This window comes from Centrocercus urophasianus, unplaced genomic scaffold (genome assembly GCF_019232065.1).
Source record: "Centrocercus urophasianus isolate 14NV4802_14NV808 unplaced genomic scaffold, USGS_Curo_1.0 seq_10, whole genome shotgun sequence".
Taxonomy (NCBI): domain Eukaryota; kingdom Metazoa; phylum Chordata; class Aves; order Galliformes; family Phasianidae; genus Centrocercus; species Centrocercus urophasianus.
The window spans coordinates 82,952,107-82,965,003 of NW_024884142.1; the positions used below are offsets into that span (position 1 = coordinate 82,952,107).

The window sequence follows — 12,897 nt, forward strand, 5'->3', positions numbered from 1 at the left end:
TGTTTTTCTTCTGGCAGATCGTCATGAGACGAAAAGATGCTTTTGGACAAGAAGCTTTCCGCCCCTTGGCCCCCCCCCCAGCGCCAACCGCCGCTCTCCCGGCGGCGCACAACCCCCGATGCGGTTTGAACGCAGCCAAAGCAACCAATCTCCGCAGCCGCCCGCCCGGCGCCGCGCGCTCATTGCTGGCGGGGCGGTCCCGGCGTGAGGCGGCGACCAATCAGCGCGCTCCGGCTGAGCCGCCGCCTGGGCGTGCACAACGGCCGCCGGTGCAGCGGCTGCTTCGAATAACGGCGGTGAGCGGCGGGACCGGCAGCTGCGGCTCCTCGCGGGGTCTGCTGGAGGTGAGGGGTTGGGGCTGGAGGGTGGGTCAGACCGAGCTGCGTGTCCCTGTGTCTGTCAGCAAGGAGCGACTTGTGCGCTGAGCTCTGCGCTATCGGTCTGTAAGGCGCGTGCAGGGGCGAAGCGTTGCTGCAGCCTGAAATTGTACCGTTGCTTTGCACGGGGCTCTGAGGAGCAGTACTGCAGAAGTACAGCGCGATTGAGCGGCGCGTTTTTAAACCTTCTCTTAACTGGACAGAAATGTGTTACAATAGGACCTAACGTTAGAAGGTAGCAGCTAGCTCGGGAAACTTGCAAGGTTGTAAAATACTTCACTATAACCACTGCTACGTTAAAAAGTAGGTATACTGAAAAAGTAAACGTGACAGAGTCAAATAATCCTCTTGAAGTCTAATTGTAGTTGCCTTTGTTTTTCAGGCACTGTTACACCTGTTTTGTAAAGGGAAAAGCCTGCTCAATATGAGCTGGGTTGTGGAGGAGTGGAAAGAAGGCCTGTCCCCACGGGTCCTTCAGAAGATCCACGAGCTGGAGAGTCAGGTAGACAAGCTGAAAAAAGAGCGTCAGCAAAGACAGTTCCAGTTAGAGTCTCTGGAGGCAGCTTTGCAAAAGCAGAAACAGAAGGTAATGTGGGTACTGTGGTAACTTCCCTAAAATGCTGTTCTGTAAGCCTGATGTGATTGTGTGGAGCTTTGTCATCCGAGTGTTGTTAGAAGATGAATGATTTTTCTGTTTTTCATGCTGACTGACTGGGAAGGTACAATGGAAATATAAACTGCTTATTGCTTTCTCGTAGCTGTTCATCATATCCCTCTCTTTGTCAAGTTTTGATTGTATTTATGTCTTTTATCAGTGTTTGAAATGGTCGTCCACATCCAAATGTGTGCTTACTTTGAGCCTTTCTTCCAGGCTTTATGTTTAAGAAAACATTACATTGTTATACCCGTGAAAAATCTAGGCATCCTACACGAGAGCAGCACTACTGAGGATCTGTTATTGTTTCATATTGCCTCTGTATGCTTATTTGTCTCATTTGTTACTTTAATTTACATGCATCTCAGATCTCTGTTTGTATATCTGTACTTTGGGATTTATTTATTTATTTATTTATTGCTATAAGGATGGGATGTTGTCTCATCTGGCTTTAGGCTGTCAGCCGTCTGGCCTAGAAGCTAGAAACTCATAACCTGAATTCCGCCTTGCAACATTTGAATACAGCTTAGATACAGTTGTAGAAGTTTGCCTTTTATTCCTGTTTGGCTGATACAATTTTCTAGCAAAACTCAGGTTTAGTAGTTTTCCTGGGTTATTGTTATTTATTCCTTCCTGAGTTTCCAGATAGGTTCTCAGCTGATGTGTTCTCTAAATTTTGGGGTGAGGAAGGGGAATACTGAAAAGATTCAAATAGATGTGTTTTAAATGTCAGAAGCAGCAGCAAGTACTTAGTACTTTTCAGCTGGAGGCAAAGGTGAGAGGAGCTCTGGTGTCCTACTTCCCAGTAGTTACTGCTGAGCAGCAGGTGGCTATAGTTTGACTCAGGCTAGAGAAGAGGAGAAGGAGATCTGCCAGGGTCTATTTCCAACACAAAGCTGCAACCCTTTATAATAATAACACATTTTTTCTTTAGGTAGTAAAAGTATTCCAATTGCTAAGGCTTAGAGGATAGAAAGAGAAATAAGACAATCACTGAAGACTGTGAACTCGTATAGACCACTATTTAAGAGCTAATGAGTTTTTGATGTGATTATGTCTATTCAGTAAATTGGGTATTAATGTGACTGAGCTGAATTTCAAGGATGCGTTTTTGTTTAAACCCAAGAATGTCTGGAAAGTATTTCTGTCTGAGGTTTTCGGCGCTGTTATAATTTGGAATATTGTGAAGAAAAAAAGCAGTATGTAATCTGTGTAATTGTTATTTTAAGTGAAGATATGAAGATTAGATATTAAGCCTTTTTGAAATATTCTTTATTCCAACTAGGTTGAAAACGAAAAAAATGAAACTGCAAGTCTGAAGAGAGAGAACCAGAGCTTGATGGAATTGTGTGATAGTCTTGACAAAGCAAAGCAGAAAAATTCACATGATCTTCAAGTAAAAGAATCTCAAGTCAACATTCTGTCAGGGCAGCTGAGTTCCAGCAAAAAGGAAATTGAAAGATTAGAACAAGAACTGAAAAGGTAGGTTAGGAGAAACAAAGCAAGTTCTCACTTTACAATCAGTTATTTTCTCCTGTTTTTCAATTTTCACGTGACATTTATGGTCTTTCAGTTTCTCTTCATCTTACATGTTCAAATCTTGTGAGCAAAATTTCAAAACTTCATCCTGTTTTTATGTATGTATATGTGAGCTGTTATGTAGTTCTGTCTGCAGCTTGAAGCAGTGATTGCTTATGGTTTGCCCTTAATTAAGGGGGGGATTCTGCAACGTCTTATGAGGGAAGGAAACATCCATTCTGCATGAGCAAATAATGAGTTAGTACAGCTGAGTTATTTTGCAAAAGTATACTTTGTAAAGGGCTTGGAGTTGTAAGGGAAGTGCATGGATAACTGAAGATCAAGTCTACTTAAAACTATGACAGCAGGAAGAAGAAGGGGTGAGCACTTCTTGGAGTGGAAGAAGAAACTTCTAAAAGCAGGTGCTGTGACCAAATAACCATATCTATTTAATGAAATAAAGTGATTCCTGCTGCGCTATTTACTGAAATAGAGGTTTGTTGGAGAGCTAGACATCTCTGCTCTGTGAAAACATGCTTTTTTAATATTTTTTTTATAGGGAAAACACTGCCTAGTACTGATAGATGCCTATCCAATGGTACTCTTCTGTAGTTGTGGTTCCAGATAATTGTTTTTGTTAGTGCTTTGCCTTCTGTGTTACAGTGAAGTTGATGGAAAAACACCTCAATTTGTAAATATTATCAGATTTATGGCACAGAGGCTATGTGACTGTGCTGTCTAGAAAGAAACACAGAACATCCTGAGCTGTAGGGTCCCATAAGGATTAATGCCAAATCCTTGCTTTATGTAAGACCACTCGAAATGCAAATCCTGTGTCTGATAGCATTGTCCAAATGTTTCTTGAGCTCCAGCAGTCTCGGGGCTGTGACTACTGCTCTGGGCAACCTCTGAAGAAAAACCTTTTCTTCAGACCCTACTAGGCTATTTTCTCATCTCCTGTTTCTGTCACTGGGGAGAAGAGATCAGCACCTGCTCCTGTGCTTCCCTGGTGAGGGAGCTGTCAGCCATCTGAAGCCTCCTCTCGGTCTGCTCTTCTCTGGGCTGAATAAATCATGCACATTGCCCTCTAAACCCTTCTCCATCTCTGTAGCCTTCCTTTGGATGCTTGCTTGATAGCTTTGTCTTTATAAGGACACAAATATAATGTGGTACCCAGAACTACACACACTACCTGAGAAAAGGCTTCACCAAAGCAGACAATCCTTTCCCTCACCTGGCTGGCAGCATTGAGCCTGGTGCACCCTAGTGTATGATAGGCCCTTTTGGCTGCCAAAGTTCATTGCTGACTCATATTCAACTCACTGTCATTCATAATCCCCAGATCCCTTTCCTTGGGGCTGCTCTCTAACCTCTTGTTCCCCCCAGTGAACATCATCTGTTAAACTTTTTCTCATACTAGAGATATGCTCTGTTCTTAAATAAAAGCATTTCTGAAACATATGTGTCAATGAAGTTGAGTATCCTGTGCACACAAGAAAGTGTTGTGCTGATAATAGTAATGCAGAATTATTATCTCAGAGGGGTAAGCCTGTGATGCCAACTTTTGTTTAATGCTTGTCATCATGGCCTGAGTTATGTTTACTTCCCTCAACTGTTGGAAGGTGTACTTCTTACTGTCCTTACAGAGGCAAATGAAGAGAGAGTTGTTGGAGGCTTCTTTCTGTTTCTCCTTTTGCCTTTTTTTTTTTTCCTTTCATTTTTCCCCGTCTTTCCCCATTCTGAGAAAACAAGGGAAACTTGAGGTATTTCACTGTTGTGAATTACATTCACAAGAAGATTCTAAATTTTGGCAACAATTTATGATGTGTAGAAACACCAACCTTATGCCAGGGATTGCTGAGATTCTTTGAAAAAGAATCCAGTGCGGTTGGCAGGGTTGGTATGGCCACACTGATGACATATAGAACAAATCTGCTGTCAGAGGCTGGCTGTGAGAGGTTACAACTTAAGGGTACAAATCATCCATTTTGAAAGCTGTAAAGAGATGGCTTTACTGAGTTCTTTAATTTCCTTTATGGTTTGCATAGTTGTCCACTGTGGTACTACAAGTGTTATGTACAGCTCAACTGGCTGTCAGTTTTGATTTTGCATTTAGTTCTGTTTTATACTGACTGATTGTGTAATGTTATTTACCACCTCATAGCAACTGATAACTTCCTAGGAGAAGAATTCTTTGTTATAAAACAGAAGGAGAAAATGATTAGGCAGCTGTGGAGCCACTACTGTTATAGATGCAACCTGAAGCTGTTGTCTTGTCAACCTGTGCTTGCTAGGCAAGACTGAGATTGCTATTCCATTACAACAATTACTATATAACTTCTAAACTAGTTACAAAGTTTCCAGGAATCAGCTTCAACTTTTCATGCTCACAAAAATCAGTTCTTGTTCAGAATTGATTTTTAAATTTGGTACTTGAATAGTATAATTTCTTTATGCGTTTCAGGCTCTTAGAAATAGATAACTGACTTCTAGTTTTCTAGTTTCTATTAGTAACTACTCCTTCTGCTTCTTTCCTAAACAGATACAAATGTGAGCTTGAGAGAAGTCAGCAGTCACTGATTGCAGCAGACTTGTCGTTCAGTGGTACTCCACAGAAAAGTTTTACTGCTCCTTTAACACCAGTTCAAAGTCACAATGGTAAATGATTTTTTTCTTCATATAGCACTGCCAATTTTCTTAGAAGGTGAGAGAGCTGTTTTAAACAGCACACGTGTACTGTCTTGCCTAGTCCATATTATGTAGGGTCCATATTATGGTGAGGGTACCTGGTTCTTAACACCGTAAACTCCAACTTTAAAAATTATTAGCGCAGATTGAACTCTGACAGCAAATACTAAACCTTTTAAACACTACCCTTATGGGCATGAAATAGTAATGGGAGTATTTATCAACAGACTGCAATGGTTTTTTGAATGTTTTTCATAGTGTCAGCTGTTTCAAAGAACAAATTTCTTGTCTTTCACCTAGTATATGTGCTTCAACTAAAATTGTCAACAGTCATTTGTGTTCTTTATAAGACTGTTTTTGACTTAGGCTACTATTGTACATAATAATCTGAACGCTTATAACAAAACCTCTGTATCCACATCAAAGCATCTTCATCTTCTTATATCTTCAAATTAGTGACATTAGTAACACCTGTGTATTAAGTTACGTTTTAAAGAAGTATTCTTCATTTCTTTGTAGATGCTAAGTTTGAAGAATTAGAAGAAAAATATAAGAAAGAAGTACAAGAAAGAAAGAAGCTAGAGTTAGAGCTGAGAACCATCCAGGCTAAGGTAAGTATGTTTTGAAAAGGGCATGTGTGATATCTAAGACAGTTACTACTGATTAAACTTGGAAAATTGAGTGAAAACCAAGTGAAATGTATTTTTCATCACTTAAAAAATAATTAGAATATATGTTTCTTAAAAAAGCTACTTATTACCGTGTAGAAGTAATCTAAAGCCAGCATAATTGAATAGCAAAACAATGAACGTTAAAAAGGAGAGCACATCCTTCAAAATCAGTGAAGCATAGACAATGAAGCACAAGTGAAAGTTGTGCCAGTTTGGGCATCTTAAATGTGATAGGATAATAAAATAGTCTTGAAAAGGTTATGAGCAATAATTTACCCACCAAACAAAAATCAGTACAGTTTTTAATGTCTGAGAAGGAGGAAGATTCTTAGAGGATCTCTGAAGCCAGTAAATGACTAAGATGTAAAAGCCCTCAAAAATGAAGCAAATATATAGTTTTTACTAGATAGTAAATCTAAAGGCATAAAAAGCTTCCTGTGTTAAAGTTGTTCTTTGTGGCAGCTGTGAATCTCTAGCATAACCTTAAACTGAGGTCAGAACAAGTCTTAAAAGCACTTGATAAAAAGGATAGTGCTATAAAGATAATCAGATACAGATAGTATCTCTCCAGCAAAGTGATCACAGCACCAGGCAATTGGAAATCAAGAAGTGTTTGGACAATGCTCTTAGACAGGAGGTTTGAATGTTGGGCAGTCCGGTGTGGAGCCCCGAGTTGGATTTAATTTGTTGTGGGTCCATTCCAACTTGGGTTATTCTATGATTCTAACATATGCCAGTGAATTCATAGGGCACTCCAAAGTGAACTGGCTGAATCATTGTGATGACATCTAAATTCAGTCTCCCATTGTCTCTAAAAGGTGAAAATATATGGCTTATTGTGGTGGCTATGTTGAAAAACCGTGCTTTGTAGCTGAGAAGTTGTTCTATCAAACAGTGTTATTGTGCTCTTTTAACTGCTGTAGCTTCTGTAGAGATAAATAGGAGGCATTACTTTCAGAGTGACCTAATTGGTCTCCTTGTTTTGGAGATCCTGATCTGTGTTCATAAGTACCTGATATGCTTCAATTACAGTAATTGAATTTACATAGTATAAAAAGTGGTGATATCAATGAGTAATTTGCACTGATGGATGATGTGTTGTCACAACAATGTGAAATAATCACAACCTATTATTTGGTTATTAATAAGTGGATTATTTTTTTATATGTCAGCTGTATGAAGTTAGATCTCCTTTTTTTTTTGTTCTTGGTCATAGAAAATAAATCAGCCTTATCTTCAACAAAGCTCTTTGAGTCACAGGGATATTGCTCGACATCAGGCTTCTTCATCTGTGTTTTCATGGCAACAAGAAAAAACGCCATCTAGAAATCAAGAAACGCCTGCAAAAAGAACTTCTTCAACACCCTATTTTCCATGGGAAAAAGAATCCAATTTGAGTACAATATCAGACAAGAGCAAGTTTGACAACAGCTTTTCTGAAGATGGTAACTCTTCACTCATCATCCAGCTAAGAGCTCAGAACCAAGGTATCTGATATATTTATTTAAAACTCAGAGGCTCATGGTTTCATGCCATTTCATGCCATGTGGATAGAAGGGAGTTATTGGAATTGGTCTCTTACTGAGGGAAGGGTACCTGTTGTTTCTTTTGACATCTAGCCCAGCTGGCTACTTGTGTGTGTATTCACCCAGACCAGGCAGATGAGATTATCCATAAGCTGTGGTATCTTTTACATAAGGGCTGTAAGAGTTGGAAGGAGATTTTTGGGTGAGCAGAGGACATCACATAAAAATTAAAGGAGGATAGCCTTCTCTAATGATTCGGTTGTTTCTGGAACAATTCTCTTAGAGTTAAAACATTTCAGGATTTAATTACAACTCACTGTTGAATTTGATCATATTGTTTCCTTAATTTTGCATGATTATTGAGTTTTATGGCTGAGCAGTATCTGTGTTTAAAAATTCACTGATTAAACATTCTTAATACATAACTAAATTTGTCTGTGAAGAACACTACAGGAAACTCAGGACAGAGTGATACCAAAAATCCAAAGGAAAAGTTAAGCATGATCTTACTTTATGCATGTTGACATAAAGAAAGACTTTTTTTTCTGACATCTGATCTCTTCTGGTGGTCAGATATTTGCTTGATTATGGTAGTAAATGACTTAAATCTGCTATTTGGACTAGTTTTTCCACTGGGTGTTTCTTGCAGTTTGTTTCTTGTTGTTTTTTTTTTTTTTTTAACCAGTTTCTGTATTTTCTGTTTATTTAATTGCCTACATATGAAGTTTCAGCCTGGGCTATACTTTCCAATTTAGAAACCTTAACAATTTAGCATCAGGAGAACAGGTCTTTAAGTTTAAAAAAAAAAAGAAAAAAAAAAAAAAAGGAGTAAACATGTGAAACCACTTAGTAGTAATTCTTAATGACAGTTCTGTAACTGACTAATGCTTTCTATCACAAAATTGTTGCGAATTTGGAAGACGCTCTTGTTGATTTATGCTATGACAGGATCACTTGATTTTACTTTCTATATGTATAGCTTTAGGGACAAGAGAAATATTAAGAAGTAAAATGCTTTATTTGCAGGTTCTCAGTAACTGAAAAGTAGTTGAAAAGTCTCTTTGAATCAGAAGCTCGCAGTTGTCCCAGGCAAATGTTTGTAGTGGGTGCCTTTCCTTTAAAAATAAACAGAATTGAACTGAAAGTATTTATCCAGAGATACGTTTCTGTATTTTTAAAAACAAAGAAGGAAAAACCAATAGCAAGAGAACAAATAATCTTTTGCCTTTGCAGCATTTTGGCCTGACTTTTTCTTTGCTCTTCTTGTTACAAAGTGGAACCTGTCAATTTAGTCAACTATTCTATTCCTATGTTCTGCTTGCTGAACATTTTGCAGTGTCTGTTTTCGTCAGGCATTAGATTGGTTTCAGACGTTCTCAATATTTTAGAATTTATAGACCCTTGGAAGTCATAGAGGAAGCATCCTTAATCTTGACTGTTTTTAAAATTCAGAGCTGAATTCCATTGTCAAAGACCTAGAACAACAACTGCAAGCTCTAGAAAAAGAGAAGAAATCCCATATGAATAAGCATCAAGAGATTGAACTTCAGCTGGATAGAACAAAGCTGGAATTAACAGAGAAGAGTAAAGTCTTGAACAAAACCAGAGATAAACTGACTCAGATGAAGACACAATTTGATCAGGCTACTGCACAGGTGAGATACTTCATCACACATCTTCTGAGTGTCCTTAAAGTTCAGTCCCAGTATTAACGTGTGTCAGCTTTCAGCTGTTTTGGTAAGAATCAAGACACCCTGACAAATTTCTTGAGCATTTGCTGAGGATCCAGTTTTGACAAGAAAATGCTAGTTTACTTATTACCTATAAGTACTCATAAGCAGATATAACTGGCTGTTCATAAGCTGATGTCCATTTTCTGAAAGGTTCTTACTCTACTTGAAGAAATACTTTCCATTCTTTACTTGTAGCCTTCAGGCAAATTTGGCTGAAATTCTGAAAAATATTTTTAGATTAAATTGTGTAGAGCAACAATGACATCTGGTGGCAAGTTTTAACCGTGAAGGATCTGTCACACAGCTTTGGCTGAAAATCAGTGTGTGCTGCCTGAACTACGGTGTGTTGTGATGACATAGTCTTTGCATTTTAAATGACTTGGGTGAACCAAAAGATGGGTTAAAATGTCATGCAAGATGATGTTGAGAAAATATGTAATCTTAAAATGTGATTTCATGACCTAATTCTAAGCAATTTCCATTCATAGGCATACTAAGCATAGTTTTAAAAAAATCAACAGCGTAGAACAACTTGGTGAACTTATTTAGTCAATAATTTTGAGTTGATTTAAATATAAAATACATAAAAGCAAAATCAGAGTTTTGCAGATAATCATGCAAAATAGAGCATATTTCTTCTTAAAATCTTGGATTTCAAACTGTAGAAGTTAACCAGTGTGAAGTTTTCTTCTTACTGATTATTGGAGTTGCAGTACCTTCCTGAAGTCTCTTTTGGCAGCATTTGACAAATAGGAAAACAGGGCAGAAGTCATAATTATTTGAATCCGTGATTTAATGTCAGATGCAGCATGTTTCTGTGGGCTGTCAAGCAAACTGTAGACAGTTCTGGGGCAAAAGACTGCTATAAATAGAATGATCTTTAATAAATTACTCTCTTTATCCTCAAACTTTATGTCAAAGTTGTTTTTTTTTTTCTGAAGATGATTTTATTGTGAAAAGATATATATTCTCTCCTATTTTTTTCCACTGATATATATTATCATTTTTAAGAAATATGTATATACATACATATTATCACCAACATAAGCAAGTATGTGTTTAGTACCTTGGATTACTAAGAATTTTTGATACCATGCAGGGTTACACTGGAGTTTATTTGGATGCCAGAACAATTGCATTAAGTGAAATTAGTCTTTTTATTTGAATGGAGATGAATGACAATAAAACTTCACTTGTATTTTTAATGCTTGGTGTATAATCAGTGAATATACAGATGTTATAATTAAGAAATACACAAGAGAGTTAGGCTAAACAGGTTATCACACTAAAGAAGAATGGACAGAAAGCTTAGCCTTGTCCTGGGCTTACTGAGAAGACTCCAAGAGGAGTGATCTCTGAAAAGAGATCCTTTCTCAGTGGCAGTCAGCACTTAAATGGGGTCTAGGAGAGGTGGAGCCAGGCTCCACCCCTTCCGGCAGCACAGGTGAATTGCCTTCACCTGTTCTCCCATGGCTGACTCATTGCTTGCCTCAGGTGGTCACTCAGAGGTTCAGGCTGTGATTCAGCAGTTCCCATACACTTGGGCTTGATTATTTTAGGTCCAAGCAATGGAGCAGAAGATGAAAAGATTGTCAGAAGAACTGAATTGTCAAAGACAAAATGCTGAGAGTGCTCGTCAGTCCTTGGAACAGAAATTAAAAGCAAAGGAAAAGGAATATCAAGAGGTAAGACAAGAAGAACTTTTCTGACTTTTGATTGTTGAGGAGATGAAATCACATGGCTTGTGTTTATGTTTTTCCAGTTAACTGCAATCACACTGCCGGAGAGATGCAGAATTATTTGTTACTGTTTATTAGGTGTTAGTCTGTTAGAGAGGTTTGGTTGAAATGCAGATATGCAAGAGATTAGGTTACACTGACCACAAACTTGCTATATATGTGACTTCAAACAAAGTAATAACCCAGTTATTTGTTTGTTTGGAATCTTAGTTAGCTTTTCCTGTGTCTCACACATGACAAACAAATTTCTTTAGGATCGTTTCTCTCTTCTAACCTTGGTTTGTGCTCAGAATATGGTAAGACATGAGATTAGTGTATCTGTCCTTAGCTTTCTCTTCTTGCCAGCTAGTGCAGAGAGAAAAAAATCTAGCGGTATCCCAGGAAAATTAGTGAAGTTTGTTTTGATGTTTGTTTAGTTGAACACTGATTCAGATGAGATCTAAACTTAGTCAGTGCTGGAAAATCCAAAACATGACTCAGTTTTCGTAGTGATGATGATACTTTGGATAGGTATTTTAAGTTTTCTTTGGGGACTGGGAAGGAAGCTGTCCTGAGGACAACTGCTGTTGTGTCAAATGTTTGTCCTGAAAGTTTTTCTCAGAGGTATCCTTAGGAAGGCTAAATCACTGGTAGCAGTTCTGCTGGAGTGGCTGATGAACAATACTGCTAATGATGCTGGAGTGAAAAACCAGTTTCATGAAATCTAACCTAGGATCTCAAAGACAAACAGTACCTTGTCTAGAAGAAGTCAGAAGAATTGATCTTTGAATAATTGTTGAACAGAAAATATTGGAAATTCTCTGCTGTATATTTTACTTGGTTGGGATTTTTTCATTCTATGAAAGCTAAATCCTGGTCCTACTAGATTCTGTCCCGTAAAGGCTCACTTGTAGGTTTCTTATTCCATTTCAGTTTCTACAAGGCCGGTGAGTTTTCAATATGTGTTTAATTAACTTCCATAATGGGAAATGCCTGGGGCTTCTAAAGCCTTTTTCTTAGCTGGTAACATAACCTGGTTTCAGAGTTGCACTTGCATTGGTACATAATTTCAAATGTTTTCTGTCAATTTTCATTTGAAAGCTTACATCCAGTTTCCAAACTGAAAAGGTGGAATTTATATCTTCCCTTACTTCTGGCATTTGAATTTTAGATGTCCATCTAAGCTAATTATTTAGGCCTCTGCTTTACCTTGTGTTATCAGAGGCACCTCCAGAAGGCAGGTTATTCCTCCCACTTAGATGTTTGTCTTCACAGTTTCTCTGAATTTTTGCTGAGAATGGAATAGAGCCTCCCCTGTAAGCTTAGAAGTATGTAGCTGACTTTTGGACATCTAAAAGTAAAGGAGCTACTTTTTTGTTGTTTTGAGTGTTTGTCTAACAAAAGGTTTTTTGCAGTTTCTCTCTTGCAGTCTTACGGTTTAAAAGACAAGGTCTTTTCAGTCTCTCAGCTTTAGAAATAATTATTGTATTGGTATGGGATGCAAAGACATTGAATTAATCTCTTCATTAATAAGTTCACTAGGGTCCAAAGGGCCTCCTTGCATGCACTCAAGAAGTGCTTCTGGCCAGAGGTTTGCAGAAGAGCTCTTTACATCTAAATGTACTCTATTCAGTGTTAGTCACTAGCATTAGCTAAAGTGACATCGAGCTGTTGTCACATCTTTTCCCTCCAAATTACACAGGGCTTCTGTCACTTTCTTGTGTGGGAATATAATTACAGGTTTATCTGTATCAGTTCTATGCAGAAGAATGGTGTGTAACAAATGCATATTTTTAGCAAAGTTTAGCAAAGATTGATGCTGCAATTTATACAGAATTATAACTGTAATATCCAAAGGCATAAGGACAGACCAAATGGAAATTGCTATCATGATTGTTTTTCTTAATTGATGCCTACTTGTGTTGTAAGAACCACATGAAATGTATTGTTCTTCTGCAGGTTTCACAAAATCTATTTTGTGCCATTTTCACGAAAGACTGCCTTTGTTAGT

At 38.0% G+C, this 12,897-nt stretch overlaps 1 protein-coding gene across 1 annotated transcript in view; it reads left to right on the plus strand.

Moving 5' to 3' along the window:
* Positions 1-789: 789 nt before the first annotated feature.
* Positions 790-12,897, plus strand: part of CENPF (centromere protein F) — a 36,542-nt gene continuing 24,434 nt past the window's right edge. Inside the window, exons 1-7 of the mRNA XM_042828414.1 lie at positions 790-963; positions 2,318-2,514; positions 5,093-5,208; positions 5,758-5,849; positions 7,126-7,396; positions 8,888-9,090; positions 10,728-10,853. Of these exons, the coding sequence (XP_042684348.1) occupies positions 802-963; positions 2,318-2,514; positions 5,093-5,208; positions 5,758-5,849; positions 7,126-7,396; positions 8,888-9,090; positions 10,728-10,853 (1,167 nt within the window). The 5' untranslated portion in view covers positions 790-801. The remainder of the gene's footprint in view (positions 964-2,317; positions 2,515-5,092; positions 5,209-5,757; positions 5,850-7,125; positions 7,397-8,887; positions 9,091-10,727; positions 10,854-12,897) is intronic.